The sequence below is a fragment of the Ochotona princeps genome, chromosome 2, assembly GCF_030435755.1.
Source record: "Ochotona princeps isolate mOchPri1 chromosome 2, mOchPri1.hap1, whole genome shotgun sequence".
In the NCBI taxonomy this organism is placed as follows: Eukaryota; Metazoa; Chordata; class Mammalia; order Lagomorpha; family Ochotonidae; genus Ochotona; species Ochotona princeps.
This window is the reverse complement of record NC_080833.1, coordinates 85717040-85740284: the sequence shown is the minus strand read 5'-3', so window position 1 is coordinate 85740284 and position 23245 is coordinate 85717040. Positions and strand designations below refer to the sequence as shown.

General features: G+C 44.0%; 1 protein-coding gene across 3 annotated transcripts in view; it reads right to left on the bottom strand.

Annotated features, from left to right (window-relative positions):
• CDC14A (cell division cycle 14A) overlaps positions 1 to 23245 on the bottom strand; it is a 178175-nt gene that overhangs the window by 51806 nt on the left and 103124 nt on the right. For all 3 annotated transcript variants that reach the window (XM_058659654.1, XM_058659647.1, XM_036494656.2), the window contains exons 8-10: positions 19055 to 19142; positions 11331 to 11561; positions 5194 to 5332 (exon numbers count right to left, since the gene is read on the bottom strand). In XM_058659654.1, the coding sequence (XP_058515637.1) occupies positions 5194 to 5332; positions 11331 to 11561; positions 19055 to 19142 (458 nt within the window). The remainder of the gene's footprint in view (positions 1 to 5193; positions 5333 to 11330; positions 11562 to 19054; positions 19143 to 23245) is intronic.

Below are 23245 nucleotides of genomic sequence, written 5' to 3'. Positions count from 1 at the left end.
TAACTCTGCCTTTCAAATAAATAAATCTTTAACACAGAAGAAAGCAAAGACAATGCCATATGTCAGTGAAGACAACAAACACGGTATTTAGCTCCCAGGGTACCTGGGGCCCCTGGGACCAGCGGCACTGGAGCTGACATCACCTGGACAGCTGAGTCTGCTCACCACCCACCTAGGAACACCACAGCAGTGGAAACAAGGCCACCTGGTGGCCTGCAGTCTGCAGTCTATCCCCATCCAACTCTAAGCAACTTTCAGTTAAGGCCATACCCTGGGTTTACCTCTGTCACATAAGCCAATCGACACTTCCAATAGACCTTCACCTTCTTTTGATTCCATCAACAAAATTTTTCATTCCCAAAATACCATCTTCTACGCATTTCTTGTCAGAAGATAGAGAAGGAGATACTTTTCATTTCATTTTATGAGATATTTTTGAAGTTAATTCTGCTAACCTAATCCAAATGTCATAGAAAAATCAACAGAAATTCTGGAACATAACATAAAACATTACAGTCATACTTTGGAGTTGATACAGATATCTTCAGTAGTATACAGAAAGCACTACCTCTGAGGGGGAAAAAAAATCAATGACACAGACTGGTGTGCTGGGTTAGCCAGACTAATTCTCCGCCTTACAGTGCCAGCATCCCATACGGGCACTGGTCTGTGTCCCAGCTGCTCTACTTCCAATTCAGCTCCCTGTTTACAGTCTGAGAAAGCAGCAAAAGATGGCACAAACCCTCGGGCCCCTGCACCTACATGGGAGATCCAGAAGAAGCTCCTGGCTCCTGGCTTCAGATCACTCAGTTCTAGCTGCTGCAGCCATTTAGAGAGTGAAGCAACAGATGGAAAACTGTCCTCTCTATCTTCCCTTCTCTCTGTATCTCTACCTTTCAAATAAAACAAGTCTTTTTCACAAATAGAGTGAAAATGCACAAGAAAGAAGGTAAAGCATATTTACATTACACATAAAGGATACTGCACTTGTTTCCAGACTATTCTTATGCCTAACAAATCACCAAGGGAAAGTTAAACAGAAAAAGCATGAGACATGAGAAAACACTTCACAAAACAGAATATACAAATGGTTATTAAAAATTAAGAGACATTCAATCTCATTAGTCATCAGGGAAAGGTAAATTAAAGCTACAAAGCTAACAATCACTACTAATAAAATCCAACAACTTGAATGTAAAAGGCTAAAAAGTCATGGCTGAGAATATAAACAGATGCACGGCTGCTTTGCTGAACACGCACAAAGCCACAGTTTCACTCACAGCAGGTAAGCATGGCAAAAGACAGAGAAGCAGCAAAACCTAGAAACAATGTAAATATCCTTCAACAGTGAAAGCACTGAAGCCCACTCTCTGCAGTGTAACAAGCAGGTGTCCCAGCCAGTAATCTAACCCCTAGACCTAATGTGCACACCATTTTCAAAATTTTTGAAGATCCTCATAGGCATAGATTTAAACATCGCTGCACCAAAAATTGCTCATCATTTAATTCAATTCATACAAACTTTGTAAAGGTTTCTCATGTCTTCAAACAAGAGAACATACTTAGGCAATGAAAATAAACAACCTATTCTTGACACAGCGAAGACAGTTGTGTCCTAAAAGCCGCCTGATAAAGATGCTGTGTAATTTCATTTGTAGAAGGCTCAGAAACAGGAAAAATTCCTTGGTGTTGCCAGCAATGAAGTAGCAGTTCCTTTGGCAGAATCAGTAGCAAATGGAAAGGACATGCCAAGGCTTAGCGTGCTGGTAATGTTTCGTTTTTTGATTTAGGAGAGGTTACACGGGTGGATTCGCTTTGTGAGAGGTCATTGAACTTATAGCTCAGCCCTCCAGCTCCAGACTTATTATGTCCCATCCACACTAGTCTTTCTGGCGTGAAAATGCTGTTTCCCTCCAGCCCCAAGGGATGCTATGCTGATTTTGCCAGAACTGGATCCTTTCCCCACACAAGCCCCAGGTCTCCTTAGAGAACCGGTGCTGCAGCATGCCCCCTCAGTCAGCTTCCACCCCATCCTCACAGCGCTCATCACAGCAGAAACCACCCTGAATATCCACATACACGCTTCTTCCACTGAACATCTAAGTACTCCGAGTACGAACCTCGACTGGCAGGTTCGCTGCAGTATCCCTAGAGCCAGGAATGTTGGCTGACCCAGAAAGAGCAGCCAATCAGCATCTGTGCAACAAATGAGTGTCCCTCACGCACTAGTCTTCTCCCAACAGCTATGTTAAGACGGAAATGGCCCAGGAGGCTGAGTTCCCACATGTGATGTTGGCGCCTCATTTGGGCATCACTTTGAGTGCTGTCTGTTCTACTTCCAATTCGGCTCTCTGGCAGTGTGCCTGGGGAAGGAAGCAGAAGATGCCCCAACCACTTGGGCTCCTGTCACCCATGTGGAAGAACCAGCTGGAGCTCCAGGCTTCCAGCTTAGACCTGGCTCAGCCCTGCTGTTGCAGCCATTTGCAGGGGTGAACAAGCAGATCAATTGTCTCTCTCGCTCTGTCTTCTCTCCCTGCATCTTACCTTTCAAACTAATAAATCTTATTTAAAGCAAGAATGAGGGAAAGAGGAGGGAAGAGTAAGAGTAAAAAGTAAAAACACTACTTGTGGTGCCACTCACGCGTCTTGCAGGCGGTGAGCTGAGAAAGCCCAGCCAAGGCACAATTAACAAAGGCATTTTTCCATGTGAGTTCTTTTTTTTTATTAAAGATTTATTTATTTTATTACAAAGTCAGACACACAGAGAGGAGGAGAGACAGAGAGGAAGATCCTCCATCCAAAGACCCACTCCCCAAGAGACCACAATGGCTGGTGCTGTGCCGATCCAAAGCCAGGAACCAGGAACCTCTTCCAGGTCTCCCATGCGGGTGCAGGGTCCCAAAGCATTGGGCCGTCCTCGACTGCCTTCCCAGGCCACAAGCAGGGAACTGGATGGGAAGTGGAGCTTCCAGGATTAGAACCGGAGCCCATATGGGATTCCGGGTGCATTCAAGGCGAGGACTTTAGCCGCCAGGCCACGCCGCTGGGCCCTCCATGTGAGTTCTTAACAAGCAGTATGAAATACAAAAGTTACAGTGCCGAAGACCAAAAACAAAACAAGAAAATAAAAGAAAAGCCCTGGTTTCAGGAAGGTTCTAATCTAAGTGCTAAAATGGCCTATGACAGTCCAGCGATTGCACAAGTGAGGCATTCCTGCGCCCCTTTTCATGGCCAACCTGGGATAAGCCATACTGTCCATCACATCAAGGGAGACTCTCTACATCTTAAGCTGAAGTGTCTCTAAGTGGAAACACTTTCCGTTGGTCTAGGGTGCCTGTGCCTTCTGCTGTTATTTCCCTTGTTAGGATTTTGACATACACAGAGGAAAGAGACATCTGCATTTGGAAAGCATATGCAGGCATGAGACAAGACCCCTGAGGACCCTGGGTGACTCTGACCTTAGCATTCTCACTGACACATCCTCACTGCACACTACACCAAGCAGTGTCTGGTGCCAGGTGAATGTTTGCAAGGCACCTATTCAAGGAACATTCCTCCAGCTCATGATGGCCAGATCTTGACGAACTAACTAGCCCAGGAGTAGTTTCTCAACCGCTGATTTTCCTTATCACTTCAGATGCCAAGAGCTTGGATATAGCACCATTCTCTGAAATTCGGGATCATTTATTTCTTACCAACGTAAAATGATTTGAATTGAGAAGAAATATAACATTGGTACTCAAAACAGAGCCTTCTTGGCCTAGAAAGGAAAGCCATCACGGTTGGCATGGTGGTGTTGTGGGCTAATCCGCCTGCAAGGACCGGCATCCCAAATGGATGCTGGCTCCTGTTCCGGCTGTTCCCCTTCTGATCTAGCTCTCTGCATACGGCCTAGAAAAGCAGCGTAGGATGGCTCGAAGCCTTGGGCCCTTGCACCCACATGGGAAACCAGAAAAAGCTCCTGGCTCCTGGTTTCAGCCATTGGGGAGTAAATCAGTAGATGGAAAATTTCTTTGCCTCTCCACTCTGCAAAAAAATTTGCCTTTCATAAGAAATACTTTTTTTAAAAAGAGGAAAAAATCATTTTCAGTACATCACAAATTTATAACATTAGAGTTGGACCTGGATCAACTGATGTTCATTTCACATTCTTGTTTTATTAATGAGCAAACTGATGATAAATTCCTTTTTTAAAGAGTTATTTTATTTTTATCGGAAAGTCAGATATACAGAGAAGAGGAGAGACAGAGAGAAAGATCTTACATCTGTTGATTCACTCCCCAAGTAGCAGCAATGGCCGATGCTGCGCCAATCCAAAGCCAGGAGCCAGGAGCCTCTTTTGGGTCTCTCACACGGGTGCAGGGTCCCAAGGCTTTGGCCATCCTCCACTGCCTTCCCAGTCCACAAGCAGGGAGCTGGATGGGAAGCAGGGCTGAGGGATTAGAGCCAACATCCATATGGGATCTCGGTGTGCATGGTAAGGACCTTAGCCACTAGGCTATCATCCTGGACCCATAATGATAAATTCTAGCATTTTAAGGAAAACCTATGTGGACCAGAAAGACCTATGCACCTTAGAGATTCCACCTCTGCACCTCCTCGGGTGGGGACAGACAGAAAGTTCATCAGTGTACAAGTGACTTGATGAACGAGTGAATACGTGAATTTATAAGTAGTCTAAAATCACAGTCAGAAAGCCAATCACAGGGTCAGGGTAAAACCTGGCGTATTATTTTTCCTTCCTTGCAAACTTCTCAGGTGTATTGTAAGTTGTCACTATGCCAGCAGTTCAGCTAGTTGTCAGGAGAGCATGAGTGACCCTAATTATGGTGGGTTTTTTTCCTTTAACTCTGCTTTTAGACATGCAAACAAAAGAAAAGAATGAAAAGTGCCAAGTGGGATGACATAAGAAAATTGCACTGTAGCCAGATCACACAGAGAAAATGACAGAAAAAGGGTAGGCAGAGATGGCTCTGTGATTTTCTTCTCACTCTCACCTGATCTAAGAGATATAAAAGGTACAAAGTTAGAATGCATTAGCTGTCAAATCAGCATCATTCTAGCAGAAGCAGAGGCTTCTCCAGCAACATAGCCATCTTGCAGCCACTGGCCTGGCATGGTCCACAGCCCGGGGCAAGGCCGGGCAGCGAGCAGCAGCAACAAGGAGGGTAAACAGGCAGCCAATGTACTTACTCTTCCAGGAAGTGCTGTTGGGGTCCAATAATGGAGCCTGGCCGGCATATTCTGATCCAAGCGATGATTTCAGCGTGTGTAAACCTGTAGTGTTTCATGACATAACAGGCTATCAGTGTCCCTGTTCGCCCAAGACCAGCTGGAAGAGAGAGAACCAAGAAATACAAAGTATGCCAAATGAACCCACACATAAAAAAAACACCCAAATCAAACCCTGCCCAGAAGCCCACTGGGTTCAAGTGCAGTACTCTATCAATAGCTAATCAGCTTGCAGGTGCCAGCGTGCAGGCAGCTGTATTTTACTTTAAACAAAGGAAGGGTAAAATGAAGTTGCCATAGATTTAGGGACAAGAAGGTGATGTAATAAAAGCAGGTGGGTCTGAGAGCAGCAGACCACAGGATTGGAATGAACAGAGGCCATGTGAGGGGGCCGGGGGCACCCATCGGCACAGCTCAATGAGAAATGCATTTCAAATGGGCCACAGCAACAGTTCGAGATAACTGATACTTCTGACATCAAAAACTGGTACAACATCAATTTTATCCATGAAAATAGTTTTTTTAAAAAGAATAAGGATGGAGCTGGCATTATGACACACTGAGTTTAGCCGCCACTTGCAACACCAATACCACATGAGTGCCAGTTCGAGTCCTGGCTTACACCCCAGCTCCCTGCTGATGGAACTGGGAAGGTAGTGAAAATGACCCAAGTCCTTAGGCCCTTGTCACCAACATGCAAGATCCAGCAGGATTTCCAGGTGCCTGTGTTTGGCCTGGCCCAGCCCAGGCCACTGCAGTTACTTGGGGAGTAAATCAAATAGATGATCTCTCTCGCTTACTCTCTTTGTGTGTGTTTCCCTCTCTCTGTCATTTTGTGTTTTTGAAAAAGCAAAGAAATAAACCTTTAAAACACACGACTAGTCCAATTTAATATGTCTTAATTTTTTATATTTATTTTCATTTTATTTGAAATGCAGTGAGATTGGTGGGATGGGGAGCTGCAGGACAAAGCGCACCTGCCATCTGCTGATTCAGTCCCCAACGGCCTGCAACAGCCAGGGCTGGGCCAGGCAGGAGAGCCCTGGACTCCATCAGCATCTCCTGCTTGGCGGCAGCAACAGAAGGCTTTGAGCCACCCTTGGCATCCTCTCAGGAACCCAGAGATGAAGTGGAGCAGCCGGGATGGAAGGCACAAGCCGACCCTCATGATCAGGGATGCAGTCATCCCAGTCAGGGTCCACCTGCTGAGCTACACACACATCCCATTGCATTAGTCCTTCAAGAACAGACACATTCTTCTATCAGATGAGATGTGTATATGTGTGTGCATCCTGTTTTCAAGCGAAGTAACTTACACCTCAGAGCAAATGCCAACATTCTTTAGAAAAGAGTGAAGTTTAATTGTGCTCTCAGTTAAGGTGCTTCCTTTAATAATAACAGTTAAGAATACTTGGCCTCAGGCCCGGCGGCGTGGCCTGGCGGCTAAAGTCCTCGCCTTGAACGCCCCGGGATCCCATATGGGCGCCGGTTCTAATCCCAGCAGCTCCACTTCCCTTCCAGCTCCCTGCTCGTGGCCTGGGAAAGCAGTCGAGAACAGCCCAAAGCCTTGGGACTCTGCATCCACGTGGGAGACCTGGAAGAGGTTCCTGGATCCTGGCTTTGGATCGGCGCAGTACCGGCCGTTGTGGTCACTTGGGGAGTGAATCATCGGACAGAAGATCTTTTTCTCTGACTCTCCTCCTATCTGTATATCTGATTTTCCAATAAAAATAAAATAAATCTTAAAAAAATTAAAAATAAATTTAAAAACAAAGAATACTTGGCCTTTCTGTTTCCCCCAGAAACAGAATATACTTTTTTTTAAGTATAGTATTTTTTTTCATGATACAGTTCCATAGGCTCAGGGATGTCCTCATCCACCCTCCCCATCCTCCTCTCCCATACTATTCCCCCCATATTATTAGTCCTTCAGCAATACTCACAAGTCCATCATTCTGCTACTTAAGAGTATCATGATACCAGCATCCTATTGTCAAGATGTATTTAACAGTTTCACTGGGAATCCTTCGTTTATTTGGGAGTAGCGAGATATACTGCAACAAAGCCCCTACATCCTGACAAGTGTAAGGGAACCACAGAGAAAAAGCACAGCTGAGCGCCCTGAAGCCCCTAGTCCCTCCTCGGCTCACCAGCCCAAGTGGAAGACAGTCTTCTGTCTGGGGACCACGCCACCTCTCACTGTTCCCCCTCTTTGTGCAAGGAGCCACCTGGCTCCCTCCCTTGCCATCCTGGGGGAACTCTCTCAACCAGAAAGGTGGTGCAGGAAAATTTTCAAATTTCACTGGAACTAAAGTTGCATCCCCCTTTTAAAAAAGAGTCTATAATTTAGATCTATAAAAAGAATGTACTTAGCACTCAATAGTTCGGAGCTCTTACCGCAACTGAACAGAATAGGAACATTTCACTAAGTTTCTATAAAAACTTGAGCAAAATTCTTAAAGCATTCATAATTAAAGGGCTCCCTGGCACAGCATGACAAGATGTTGAAAAGTGCTCTATTTATACCCCATCAAACACCAATTGCTTTATAGTTCCAGCCGCTTTCTGAGATCCCTATAGAGCACCAATAATCACACAGTGGAGTTTCACAGTGTGGTTGTATTTCAGATTATTATTTGTGCTAGAGAAGCTCAAGAACTCCCAGCCACCCCTACAGACAGCAGGTGCTTGTAAGGCTTCACACACTCCTTCCCAGGCCATCTGGGTGCTCAGCACGTGGCTGACACATGACCAATTTCGTTCTCTGTCCAGTGGCCAGCAAACTTCACTTGATGGAGGATGAGCTTCTTTCTCTCCCTCCTCTACTGATCATTGCTTCAAGTCTCAGAAAATTAAGCTGACTTAATCAGGGCAGATGTCAAAAATAATTAACAGACCTATGCTAGATCAGTCTTCTATTAAAAGCAACGCAGCTGTAATTAAACCAAAGACATAACACTGCTAAAAGAACGTGTGTACAAATGCAAGCAAATGAAATAACACCTAAGAAAGATGTCACCACACATGATCTGCCTAAGAAGTCGGCTCCATGCTCCAGGTTCTGATTTTAGACAAGAATATACAAACTTCTGCAAAACTACACGTAAATATATGCATGTTCTAGTTCTTAAAAGTCAAACACAAGTCAAGGGTGTAAAAACAACATTACCTGTTACAAAAATATTTAACATTAGCGTTTTTACTTTCAAACTGTTTCTTAGGTGAGCAATACTATCATAAACATGCTGAATGTGGGGGCTGGAGCTGCAGTGTATCAAGCTAAGCCTCCACCTGAAGTGCCAACATCCCATATTGGTGCCAGTTCAAGTCCTGGTTGTTCCACTTCCCATCCAGCTCTCTACTAATGGTTTTGGAAAGCAGCAGAGGACAGTCCATGTACTTGGCCAGCCCTACATCCAGGTGGAAGCCCCTGGCTCCCAGCTTTGGACCTGTCCAGCTCTGGCACTTGTAGCCATTTGGGGAATGGAAGAATTCTTTGTAACTTTGACTTTCAAATAGGTACATAAGTTTAAAAATGGTGAGTTTTAATGAAAACGTTGCCTCACTTCTCCCTTGAACGTGTCAGGCCAAGATATGGACTCCATCTGCAGACAGCCTGTGACCTAGTGACCACACAATGAACAAACAGGAAACCAGGCTAAATTAATCTCAGGAGAAACACCGATTTCTCTAACAAAACCAAACTTGGAAACAGTGGCTGGCATTTCTTACTGATCAGTGTGGCTGCCTTCTCTCTGAGTTCTCCAGCTCCACAGATAATTGAAACGTGTGACACGCAGGCTTTTTCTCGGACCTGGGCAATTTCTTTTTTATTATTATTATTTTTTAAAATTTTTTATGTTTTTATTAATTATTTTGCATTATGTGACAGTTTCATAGGCTCTGAGAATCCCCCCACCCCTCCCCACGCCCCTCCCCCCTGGTGGATTCTTCCACCTTGATGCAGTATTACAGTTGAAATTCAATCAAGATTCTTTCCTTGCAAACGTATACCAAGCATAGAGTCCAGCTACTTATTGTCCAGATGGGTTGAACAGTTTCTTGGGGAGACCATTTCTGGTCTGAAGTTAGAGCTGGTAGAATATCATCACAGTCAATTAAGAGTCCCAATATAACATCAACAGCAATTTGCAACATTATGGAATTGACATGGTTTTGAATAACCAGTATGTTAAAAAAAAAAAAAAAAGGCAAGTTCTTAACCACAACCTATGATTAGCTCATTGACATTTCAATTTTAGTTTATATACAGGACCGGCTGCTATATACCTTAAAATGGCTATAAGGTGCCATTCAGCTGTCTCGTGCCTATTTCATTTCAGTATTTAGCCATTTGTTGTGTTGAAGTATAATTTTGCTGATCTTGGCAGATTTTAGGATAATCTACACTGGCTTGTAACTCTAACAAGACATTTGTCTACAATTAAGGTGCAGAACATTTTTGGGGGGGGGGTGTGCAGGAAAATCCTCAACACCATGGTGAGGAGTGACTAATCTTTGTGTCCCACCCAGCGAGGCATGAGCCAATCCACGCCAGCTCTTTCCTGTCAGATTCCAAGCTCTACTTTTTGTTGTTTGTCTATTTATTTTAGGTTTTTTTAGTTTGTATGATTGTTTGTTTGCTATGAGGGGTTTTCGGAGCGACCCCGATGGTCATTGCGAGGGAGGGCGGGGGTCCAGAGGTGGAGCCAGGCTCCGGCCAGAGAAAGCTCTCCTCCCTGGTCCCGAAGGCCGTTTATTGTTCTTCTGTTTCTGCGGACTGCTCAGGGACCTGGGCAATTTCTAATAAAACGGGATAGAAGACAATCTTGGGGGTGCAAATGGATCACCCCCTGAGAATAGCACCTATAAGGTGAGCAAGACACACCTTCCCAACACCCAACAGTCCTTCCTCAACCTATCATTCCCCCTCCAGCACTCCCCATCCTCCCGCCCCCGTCCAGCCTCCCAGGAGGGGGCTGCCTGCAGACCCTGGTTCCACCCTGCTAGCAAGCCAGAGGGGAGGTAAGTGCACCCTCAAAAGCACCCAGAGGCGGGCGAAGCCCGGTTCCCGGGGCGCCCTCAGCCACAGGGGGCCACGTGCCTCCCTCTCCATCCCTCCTGCTCTCTGGGAAAACGCAGCTTCACTTTGCTGCTCACATGTTCAGCAAAGTACCTCCACCTACTCGCATCTTAAACATAGAAACAAGGGCCTATAAAATGGTACTTTAACTTCTGTCAGATCCAAAGCCATGCTCGTCTGAATAAGTCAGTCAGAGCAGCACCAGGAACACGGAAAGCACAGTGCCATCTCGCCGCCCTCCAACGGGAGCATCAGCAGGAAGCCAGCCCCAAGGAGCGCTCGGACGTCGCGCGCACAGCGCCACCTAGCGGCGCACGGTGAGCGGCGTGCGAGGCGCCAAGCGGCTCCATCCCACGCCAGGAACGTCAAAGACCCCAAGAAAGATCTTCCACAGTCCATACACTCTAAAACAAGCCAAAATGAAATCTGAGTTTCGTTGGAGTCTAATTACTAAGCCCAGAGCAAATGCCATGTCCTATTTTCTGACTTGCTCTGAGAAACTGTCAGAGAAAATATAGGACTGTGTCCTGTGCAGTGTTGGGAACCTATGAAGGGATCCTCAAAACTCTAATCGGGTATTCTCATTTAAATCTGTTCTCCTCGCACTTTGCGAGACACCTCATATTTGTACTACAAGAAGTGGTCACTGATTGGGCAACTCTATACCTCCTACATTCTCAACAGCCCTGCCTACCAGGGCGCATGCACACCCATGGGCCAGGGGTTCACTTGCACGAGCCAACCTTTCCATTCAATTCCAGAAGCAGGAACACCACAGCAGCCAAAGCCGGCCGATACCGAGAGACTAGAGGGGAGTGGAGGAGAGCAGAGCAGAGGAGACGCGCACCCCGGGGGCACTGTCAGCCAGTGGACAGGGACACGGAGCCTAGAGACACGCCAGCACCAGTTGGCCATACCAAGCAACCCTTTGCTTTGGAGGAGGCGCAGAGGGGGGTAATGGTGCTCCAGTTTTCTGTCCTGTTCTGAGCTGGTCCCGCCCCCGGCGCCCGCCCACCTTTGCAGTGCACGGCGATGGCGCCCTCCGTGTTCTCACAGATGGTCAGGAACCGGCGCACGATGTTGTCGCTGGGCGTGCTGCCATCGATGAAGAACAGGTCATAGTGCTCGAAGCCGGCATCGGTGAAGCGCTTCGCCTCGTAAATCTTCTTGTTCAGCCGCACGATGGCAGTCACGTTGTGCTTTTTGAAGTAAGGAAAGTAGGCTTCCGGGGCGTGCAGAGGGTAACCTGAAGGGGAAGAGGAACAGTAAGCAGCGCCCAGGGACACGGAGCCCTCCCTGACCTAGGGCGTAGGGGACAGCCGGGTTCCCCGCCATACAAGCCAGCTCCCCCACGTGCGCGGCGCTGCAAACAGCACAGGCCGCTCGGATGGGGAGAAAAAAGGGACACAAATCCTAGCCCAACCTCTAGAGGAAGAAGCTAAATAGAAGCTCTAGATGAAGAAGCTAAAAGGAGAGAGGTGCAGGCAGGGGGAGTGTCCCAAGACCTTGGTCAAAGGATATAAAATTTCAATGAGACAGGATTCTGTGGGTCTACTGTGTAACAGCTGGTGACTAGTTAAAAGCAACCTGTTGAATACTTGAAAGTAACTGAAAAGGTAGATTATACACACACAAATGACAAGCAAGGTGATCCATGTGAAATTTGGCTTAGCTATTCTGTGATATGTCTATATGTGCATATATATATATATATATATATTTCAAAACACATTATACAACATAGACAATTTTTGTCAATTGAAAATACAGAGTTGGGGCTTAGCCCAGCATTGAGACACATCCTGCACAGGTGTATAGGTGTACCTGGAGCTGATTCACAGTGCTGGCCCCTGAGTTCAGCTGCCTACTAATGCCAACCCTGGAACACAGCAGTAGTGTTCCAGTTAACTAGGTTCCGGCCCCCTATGTGAGAGACCCACATGGAGTTCACTGCTCCCAGGTTCTGCTTCAGCCAGCAGATGGGAGCTCTCCTGGTCTGCCTCCCAAATAAGTAGCCTTTTTTCCCCCCAGAGCTAACATCCATATTTTACAAATAGACGTAAGTAAACATCCTTTTCTTGAGCAATGAACTCCCTTCTGCTTTGCAGCAGCTCCACCGTGGGCATGTGTTTCTGGGAGCTCAGAGCCTTCTCGGGTACAGACTAAGTCTTGGCCAGCCAGAGTGGCACCCAGTGAGGGGCTGGACCATGCAGGCCACCCCAGCAGCCCTGATCTGAAGCAGGCTGATTTCTCACACCCCAAGGAACTCATCTGCACCCCATTCTGGGTGCACTGATGCCGCCATCTCTGCAACTCATCACTGCACCCCAACTGAGTGGGACCATCTCCCCAGGAACTGGCTTCAGGGTGGCAGCAGCAGAGCCTGCCAATGCGTCAGATCCCCTGTGCACCACAACCTTGGCCTTTGCATTACGCTAATGCTGAACATTTCTTATTTCCTCTCAGCTCCACTCCACGCTGTGATGCAAAGGCCCATGTATTACATTTCCCAGACCACATTTCTAGCTGACTTGCAGTTGCCTCGAAAACCAGGAGGCGCTGAAGGGCAACTGCGGGGAGAAGGGCTCCTGGCTGTGCTCCTGGCAGCACCACCTCAGCAGCAGAAGACAGGAGCGGCCAGAGCTCCAAGCTTGGGCGGGCACACGCAGCACCATCCTGCGGCACCTGCCTTGGAGGTTGGAGGTTGGAGGCCAGCTCCAGGTCCTCCTCTCAGCTGCATGGTCAGAAGTCTAAACATGACTCCTTCTCTGAGCCCCCGAGTTCTAGGAACTATACTTCGGCACCAACTCCCAACTGTTTCTCCCTCTCTATTTTCATATGTGACTTTTCATCTGGAGTGAGGGTTTGACCAGGACAGCTTGGCTAACCTGACTCTTAGAGAAACAATGGTATCGTTTGAGGAAAGAACACTGGACAGAACTGTCCGCATCTGGCCACAGGCACTGGAACAACAATGGCAATCACTGCACCTAACGCTGCTTGAGTTACCGTGTGCTAGGCAGGATGCCAGCTGCTTCTGCAGGACTGTCTCGTTAAATCCTGCAACCACTCGGTTCCTGATGCCTTCAAGGATGAACTGGCTCATACACCGCCACTAAGAGGCAGAGCAAGCAGCTAAGCCCTGCCCGCCAGGTTCCTACACCTGTCCTGGACTTCAAGTAAGCCTCCACTTCATTCTGCCAGCTAAGCCTCCAAGTAAGGTAACAGAATGCAAACTTTAGGGTTATACTTCCTAGAGTTCACGAGCAGCTTACCAAACAAACAAAAAAAAATACCTTACAAGTGCTTCAGGTCAGTTACAATCAACAAAACACACAAAACAAATGATCTCAGTGCTACTGTTTGTGCATGTTACCAATGTCTTCAGGTGATTTTGTGAAAGACTGTGAGAGTCAGAAAGACCAGCCTGCACTTAGGCTCAGTGGACTAAACCACCATTCTATAGCAGAACACTAGTTTGAGTGCCGGTCACTTTGCTACTGATCCAACTCCTTGATAATGCACCTGAGAAAACAGCAGGTAATGTCTCAAGTATCTGGCCCCTAGCCACTACCAACATGGGAGACCTGGATGGTGCTGCAGGCTCCTGGACCTGCTCTCTCCACACTGCACATTGACAGGAAGCTATAGTCAGGAGCCCCAGCATGGCATGGAATCCAGGCATCCCAATAGGGGACACATACGTATTAACTCCTAGGCTAACTGGCCACTCCTAGTTGGATACTTTGTACCCGGGACAGGTTTCAGCAAGGCACACTGTTCCTGAATCCATCCCACCAAGCCACATCCGACCCTTACTACCTCTGCCCACTAGATGGCGCGCTGGTACTGGTGAAACACAGGCAGAAGCCACAGAAGTGAGCTACCCACAGATAACAGAGCTATCAGAAAACACAAAATTCATTTCTTCCCAGCTCTTCACTTAAAGCTAGAAAATTGAAGAATGGAAGATTCAAATGACTGCCTACTCAGTCAGTATTAAAAGAAAAAATTGCACAATGAGTAGGCAAACGTAGGATAACCAAAAAAATACATATGAGAATTAGGATTACTGATGACAAAAACATAATCACGGAAGCTGGCATGCGATGCAGCAGGTTGAACTGCTGCGTAGAATGATAGCAACCCATGCCGGAATGTGAGTTTGAGTCCCATCTACTCTGCTTCCTGCCCAGCTTCCTGATAATGAACCTGGAAAGGCAACATCAAAAGGCTCAAGGACTTAGGTCCCCGCTGCTCCTGCACAAGACTAGGATGAATTTCCCAGTTGCGGCTTCAGCTCTGCCCAGACCCAGCTGTTGCAGCCATTTGGGGAGTGAGCCAGCAAGTGGAAGACCAATTCTCTCCCTCTCCTTCCCTGACACTCTGCCTTTCATATATATATATATATATATATATATTATATATATATATATATATATATATATATATATATATATGATTTCTTTTTATTGGAAAGTCAGATTTACAGAGAGAAGACAACACAGAGAGAAAGATCTTCCATCTGCTAGTTCACTCCCCAAGTGGCTGCAATGGCCAGAGCTGAGCTGATCCAAAGCCAGGAACCAGGAGCTTCTTCCGGGTCTCCTATGCAAGTGCAGGGTCCCAAGGCTTTCGGTCATCCTCTACTGCTTTCCCAGGCCACGAGCAGAGAGCTGGAAGGGAAGTGGAGCAGCTGGGACAAGAAAAGGGACCCACATAGGATCCCAGCACTTGCAATGACAGGATTTAGCCACTGAGCCATGATGCCAGGCCCTGCAAAAATCTTTTTTAAAAACTAAACATAGGGGCCTGGCGCTCCATTTCCAATCCAGCTTCTTGCCAATGCACCTAGGAAAGCTACTGGAGATAACCCACTTGCTTGGGTCCCCATGCCCACAGGCAGGACCTGGGAAAAGTTCCAGGCCCAGCTCCCATGATGGTGGCCATTTGGGGAGTGAACCAGCAGTTGGAAGATCTCTCTGTCTCTTCCGCTCTCCCTAACTTTGCCTTTCAAATAAATAAATAAAATCTTTTTCTAAAAAGAGGAAAAAATAACCCTAATATGTATTATCGAACAAGCACCCTTTAAGTGCTCAAAGTGATGCAAAGTAGCTCCTGTAATATGTCCATGCCCCACTGTGACAACTGAGAAAGAGCAGCAGTCACTAGCATTCACGCCCAGAAAGGGATGACGCACAGAGCCTCTTACCACAGAGCCCCCCCCCTCCTTCCCTCTCATAAAAAGAGCAGGCCGATGTTCCCAACTGGTGGAATTCCCTGCTTCAAGTCATTTTCTTTGCATGTGTAGAGTCTGGCTAAATAAAGAATGGAATTGCTACTTACGAGATCTTTTTCTGTAAATTTGAAATTCACAATATATTTCATTCTATGGTCATTCAAATTACTAAACCAAACATAACTACATCAAAGTAGAGTTCTTTCTTCTCTCCTTCAGGCTTAACACAGAGTCAAGACTGGCTGAAAGGAATGCCTTGGTTGCTCTCTCCTGCCCGGAGCCCAGCGTGGTAGGGCTCCCTTTCGCTACATGCTAGCAACAGCCACGTCATCATTCACACCTCCAAAATCTCAGTTTTTCTACTCACAGACCTCTAGAAGGACTTCCCAGCTCCTCAGAAAACACAGGGCTTCACAACTCAAAGCAAAGAAAAAAAATCCCAAGATCTCACTGCGGTGGAGTCAAGCTTACTAATGTCATCACAAAATTATTCTCTACTATCATCTTCAGTTCAGCAAGTTTTCACAAAATCAAAGCCCTTTATACAAAGGGATGGGGGGGTGGGAGGGAGGGCTTCCTTTTGATGAAGACGCCCTTAGTGAATATCAGATCTCCCAAATGGCATCCCAGTAAAATGTCAAGACTTTACCTAGGGCAGTCATTAGTGAAATTGTACTAGTCATCATGAAAACCAAGTATTAGGTAAGCAGCATTTCCAGGGCTTTTTTCTCCATATGAGAAGGCACAACAGTTGCATAGAAAAAAAATGGGACTTCCACATAAATGAAAAATGCACACTATGAAAAAACTAAGACTGGATTTCAAAATGTTTGCACCAATACAAACAATATCGTTTTCCATGAACTTTTGAAGTGCTTCTGTACAGACAGAAATTAAATATCTTAAAGGTAGTTGCTTCCAGATGATATGATTTTAAAGGGTTTTTCCTATTTTGCAAATATTTTCCATACTGAGCTTATATGACCTTGTTAACCAATTTAAAAATAAGGCACAACATTTCAACTTCTCCAGACCTAAGTTTGAATCCACCTGCCCCTACATACTGGCTGTGTGAAACTGAGTAAGTTGGGGAACCCCTCTGTGTCACCACCTTCTCCTCCATAACACAAGTGGTTCTGTCCCAGAGGTAGTTCCCATCACACGGAGGATGACATGCGCACTAGGCTCAGTGCCATTTGAGAATAAAAACAAGTGGCAGCCATAGTTGTTCCCCCACATTAATACATGAAGCTAGACAAATGAGAATTTTCACATAATTATAGCACAAAATACATATACCCTTTTATCTAGTGATTCTACTTCCAAAAGAATTTAAAGAAATGAGAGCTGTAGGCAGGTGTATTCATATGTAAGAAAACCAGAGTAGTTTTTAAAAGTACGAAACTTTAAATAACTTAGATCACATGCAAAAATAAATCAACAAAATCATGGCACAGTCATACAGCGAAGCAACTATGGTATAGGCATGGAAAACAATTACATGGCTCTACATTTACTGTCGTGGAAAGAAGTCTGTAACACATGAAGTGAGAAAAATTCTGGTCATTGGGTAGAAATTGTGTTGCAGCCCTGTTTTTGCAACAACAAAAAAGGGGACCAGAGTTGTAGTACAGTGAGTAAAGCTGCCACCTGAATTGCTGGCGTCCAAACGGGCACCAGTTTGCCCCTAGTTCCCAACCAGCATCCTGCTTATGGCCTGGGAAAATAGTGGAAGACGGTACAAGTGCTCAGGCCCTGCACATATAAAAGACTTGGAAGAAGTTCCTGGTTCCTGGGCTCTGTCTGGTGTAACCATAGCCACTGCAGCCATTTAATGAGTGAACCAGGAGATGGTTTCTCACTACATATCTCGATCTCTCTCTCTACCTCTGCCTTTCAAATAAATCTCTTTAAAAAGTTTATAAATGGATGTGAATATGCACACATTTATGATATGTGTATACCACAAACCAGCTAAAATATACAAAAGTAGAAACTACAAAGGAAAATATAGGAGAAACTAATACCACCAATAATTCCCCCAACAACTAGTAAACTTGGGGTAAAATTACAGGTTGCTTCTGCAATTTCCTTATTAGTTCATCTGCACCACTTGTAAAGCAATACCCCAGTTACCCAACACATTGCTCCTAACTCAACCCGACAGAGGTCAATCAATCAACATCTGGAGTAAGGAGCCTGAACAGCCAACTCAAACCGGGTCTGCTTCTGACTCTGTCCTCTGTGGCTAGCTTGGTCCTCTAGTCCTGGGTTGCCTGTCCTCAGGTGAAAACCACGCTTCACCTGGAGTTTCCTGATGGGTGTGTCACAGGCATGAATTGATGATCATACTTGTATCTGTATGCAAATGTTCAAATCCAGATGCATGGATTGCAATATACAATGAAACTAGATTGCAGCAGAAATAGCATGGTGATGATGATGGTGAAGAAGGAAGAGGAGGAGGGGAAGAAACAAGAATAAATTTGAAGCAAGGGCTTCTAATCAGGTTCACTCAAAAGATTAGTGTCCCAACTCTACACCTAGAGAAACAGTAAAAAAGAAACTAATGAGGTCACAAGTAATATTTTTGATCATGTATGTTTTCCATAAACTCATCTTAAACTGTTACACCTATATTTTGTCATCTTCCAGGGAATACTGACAGACAAAAAAAATCATAAATGCAAACTAGCATAGCTGATCTTCTTTCATTCAAGATGTTTACTTATTGTTTTGCACTTGCTTCTTATATATATATGTCTGTATGTATATATATATGTATATATATATGACCATGGCCATGCATATTCTGCAAAGAAGTAGTTAAATTACTCTCAGCTAGAAAATTGTTCCTAATAGCCACAATGGAACTGAAAAAAAAAGATCAATCTAGTTGCATTCTTCAGGAGCTCAGCTCTAATTGAAATAATCATTTCTGCCTATTACTCTGTGACCTTGGGAAAATTTTCTGATAATAAGCCTCAATTTTCCCTGTGTAAAAAGGACGTAATGGCATCTACATCTCACAGAGTTGTGTGAGCATTAAATGAGATAATACTGCAATGAGCTAGTAACCAGAACCTAGTAGGTACTCAATGACATTGAAGCATCTTTAGTAGTATTCAACATTATGTTGCTACTCGACTACCAAATAAATCTGAGAAGCACTAGTAGAAATCAGGAATTACGGATAGGATTTAGCAATCTGCTTCTGAGCTTTCAGATTCTTCTTTGGTAACTGATGTCTTCTTTGGTAACATAATGTGAATGTCCTATTTATGGCATTCTAAGAAAGTTGCTATTTAAAACACTGGTTATAGTCCCACCTAGCAGAAACATATATTTTATAAACTAGCTACCACTGCTTAATTGCTTTAACTATAAAGAGATAATTTTTGGAAAACAGTATCAAAAGAAAGGATTACTTGAGAAAATTAAGAAATAAGAGAAGATGAACTAAAACTAATTTTTGGATGATAAAAGAAAGAAAAACCTACCATTTTCAATTTTGCTTTTTGGATGTGGTCCACTAAATGCTAAAAATTTTCCTGGGACAATCCAGTTGAAGTCACCATTTTCAACTCGCTGGCAGAATTTTGTGGGGAAAAAAACAGAAAAATATTTTATAATTCTTTATCAATTTAGGAAACCCTTACAAAAAATCTTTTTCACAGTATTAGTTTTATATTAATTGGACAAACATGAAGACATAAGTAATAAAGTTTAAAATAAAGACATGTACTGATTCTCAAATACTATTTATCTTCAGTTTAACATAGAAAAATTTCACTTACACTCTACAGAAAGTTTAGACCATATTAAAAAAAAATAGCTTCTTTTCTAAGGGAGAAGTATGTGCTTAAAATAATTTTGTCTTCTGGCCACTCACAAAGAAAAGAAAACAAACACTGCTTGTCTTGGTAATAAACAAATGGAGGTGAGAGAAAATGGAAAACATGAGCACTTTTAATGAACATGGTAAATATACATAAACAAAGGAAACCATCTATCGGCATCAGGCTCATGACGAACACACTGTCAGAGCTGTTCTGATTCTGTGGTTTAGATCTGTTGTCAGTGCTGATATTCATCCTGGGAAGCAGCAGGAGTAGAGGACCGAGGCTCGGTAAGCCCTCAAGGTATACCACAAACTAGGGTGCTGGCTGCCAACCCAGACAAGGTCAGATAGTGACACAAGACAAATGTGCTTGGAACGGGATCAAGCAATTCCTCATTATTCCAGCTCCCCTCCACTTTTTACCTTCTGCTTGAGCCCTTGTACACATGAACACCGGGGTAGAACCAAGGTCACCTAAGATTTTGCAAGTAATTGAGAGATAGTTGTGGGATGCATCACAAAATAGGAATGGGCATTGGACACAATGGTTAGGACACCACATGGGAGGCTGGAATGCAGATCTGTGGGTAAGCCTGTATCCTGGCTCTGTTCCTGATCCAGCTTCCTGCCAAGGAGGCAGCAGGGCAATAGCTTAAGTACATCAGTCCCTGCTGCCCACATGGGAGACTGGGACTCAGTTCCAGGTTCCTACTTAACTTGGCCCAGGCTTGGCCCTCTCCTCTCACCCCATTTCAAATAAAGAAGTGAATGATTCACGTTTGCCTTCGGACCTTCTCCATTCTCTAGGCAGTGAGGAAACACAGCTGTGTTCTCTCCATGCAGCCATGTGACCGTCCCTCTCCCCTCCCCTATATGACAAGACCTCAAGGGTGTAGAGTCTGTGTAGTACTGGAGGAACTCAAAATGTGTTAAACCAGTCAGAATAACATTGCAAAGGAAAGATGGACACACTGCGCTGATTAAATTATCCATTACTGCTTCTGTGAACACCAAAGCTTGACTATAGAATTTTAAATCTAGAAGTATAGATGTTTCTTTTCAGTTACAAGAAGCTTACAAATTAAACTTTCCAAGACACCTTATAAATGTCTGAATTGCATTAATAAAATAGTAACAAACATAATATTGTCATAGTGCCCCAAGTAGGACATTAGAGACACTAAGAAAGAAGAATGCATACACTAATTTAAATTTGAAACATAATTATTTTCTTAAAAGATTTATCTATTTTTTATTTGAAAGTCAGATTTTACAGAGAGAAAGAGGTCTTCCATCTGCTGGTTCACTACCCAAATGGCCGCAACAGCCAGAGCTGGGCTACTCCAAAGCTGGGAGCCAAGAACTTCTTCCCGGTCTCCCAAATTGGGCCATCCTCTGCTGCTTTCCCAGGCCATAACTAAAAAGCTGGATCAGGAGTGGAACAGCTAGGGCACAAAACAATGCCTATGTGGAATGCCAGCTCCAGCAGGTGGAGAATTAGCCAGCAACACCACCACTCCAGCCCCTTTTATTTGTTTAAAATAATTTGAATCAAGCATCTAATAAAGCTCATCACAATCAAATATCTATTGTTTTAACTATATCTCTCTCCAGTGATTATTAAGCTTAAAACGCTATACAGAAATTCAAGAATAAAGGTATGTTCTGATCATCAAAAGACAAATATGAATTCTGTGGGGCAGTAAATAAAAACAGATTTCTAAATTTACTATTTCTGCATCCTTGTTATCAAATAAGTGAGATAAATATACTGTGCTGTATCATTTTATTTGAAACAATAGATATCCATCTGAATAAATATCTAGAGAGAGGCAATGGCTTCACTAAAATACATTCATTCAAGTCAAAAGAACATGCTTGCAAATTTCCTTATCTGAAAAGATGAACATTAGATATTATTGGGCTACCCTCATCACCTTGGGTATGGTTGAGGGAGTAAACAAAAGGATTTAGGTATAAGACCTAAATCTGGAAAAAAATTAACGGTATAGTTTTTAACTGACCCAATAAAACATAAGCCTACTTTGGTAATCTTTCAAAATTAATAACTGCATTTTCTTTCACAATTATTCATATACTTCCCAACATTTATTAATAGAATATTTTAGGTGGTACAAATTAACTTTTCTAATCAAACACACATACTTCAAAATCTATATTACATGGAACTTCAGGTACTTTCCAACTTTACCACATCTTATAAATAAATATCTGAAGAAGGAAGCAGTAAGTCTATGGTTTGATCTCTGCTGCTCTAAAGCTTACTCCACATCGAATACTCCCTGGTAGAGCTGCAGATGAATTTACTAGAAGAAATCTCCAAAATAGAAATCCAAATTCCTGAAGTTAATGTATTTATAGGTGCTATTATTATCCACTTTACTATAAGATGCTTCAGTCTACAAAATATTCAGATTTTTTCAATAACTAACTCTCCTGGAGCATTTAGAATAGAATTTGGAGGATGCACATTTGCTACAGTGATTAAAACACAACCTGGGGTGCGTATATCAAAGTGTGTGGGTTTAAGTCCCAGCTCCATTTCATGCTCCAGCATCCTGCTCATATGCAATTACAGGCAGCAGGTGACAGCTCAATACTAGACACCTGACATCTGTATGGCAGGCAGCAACTGAGTTCCTGGCTTTGCTTTAGCCCAGCCTCAGCTGTGTGGACATTTAAGGAGTGAACCAATGGATGGATGATCTATGACCCACCTCTTTTTCTTTCTCTCTCTCCTCCCTTTCCCCTCCCTGTCTTCCCTCCCCATATGGCTTTCAAATAAATAAAATATAACACAAAACCATTCAAAAATAATATAAATTAATACTACAGGATTTATTTGAAATAATGAATTTTTATATCTAAAAGAAGCACACCTATGCCTGTGAAAAATAGTTCACCTACTTACCATTGTAATAAACATACAATGAGATACAAAAAATAGTTCTTGAGGTTGACAATGAAAACACAAATTCTTTTTAGCACCTAATTTTTCTAATATAACATAAGCAAACAATCTTAAACTATAATTCAACAACCAAATATTTGAAAAGCATTTACTGCAGAGTAAGAACAGTAAGCTGGTGTCACATGTACAGTAATAATAAGCATGCTCCAAGAGGCCAAAGGCAAGTGGGAATGACCAATCACAGTGATAGTACCAGCAAATACATCTGTATCACTGGCTGTTTTCAAGGCAGCACTGTGTTTGTACAACCCATTTGACCCTCACTGGAACCCTCTCAGATAGGCACTACTGTTGTCTGCATACCACCCATAAAAGAAAGATAAATGAAACCTGGATATATGTTGTCATGGAAGTCCACAAGAGGTATGACAGTAACATAAAGGCTATTTTTTGTAAATTGAGGAGACAGAATTCAATGTCTCTCTCTTTTTTTTTCTTTAATTCATTAGAGTCTCCTCTTGAGGGTTGGCCCTGTGGCACAGTGCGTCAAACCACTGTCTGTAACACCAGCATCCCATAGCAGAATATAAGTTCTAATTCCAGCTGCTCTGCCTCTGACCCAACTCCTTGCTAATGTGCCTGGAAAAGCAGCGGAAGATGGTCAAACTGCATGGGCCCCCACCGCCCACCAGAACTCCACCAGATGGAGTTCTGTGCTCCCAACCCCAGCCTGGTCAAGCCCCAGAGTTTTGGGGGAATGGATCAGCAGATGGACTATCTCTTGTTCTCTTTCCCTCCATCTCTCTCTCTCTCTGTGTCACTCAAATAAGCAAATATTTGAAATGTTTAATTAAGAAAATGTCTTCCCGATATTTTCCTAATCTTTAAAAATAATAGCATAGTATTATCACTATAGCT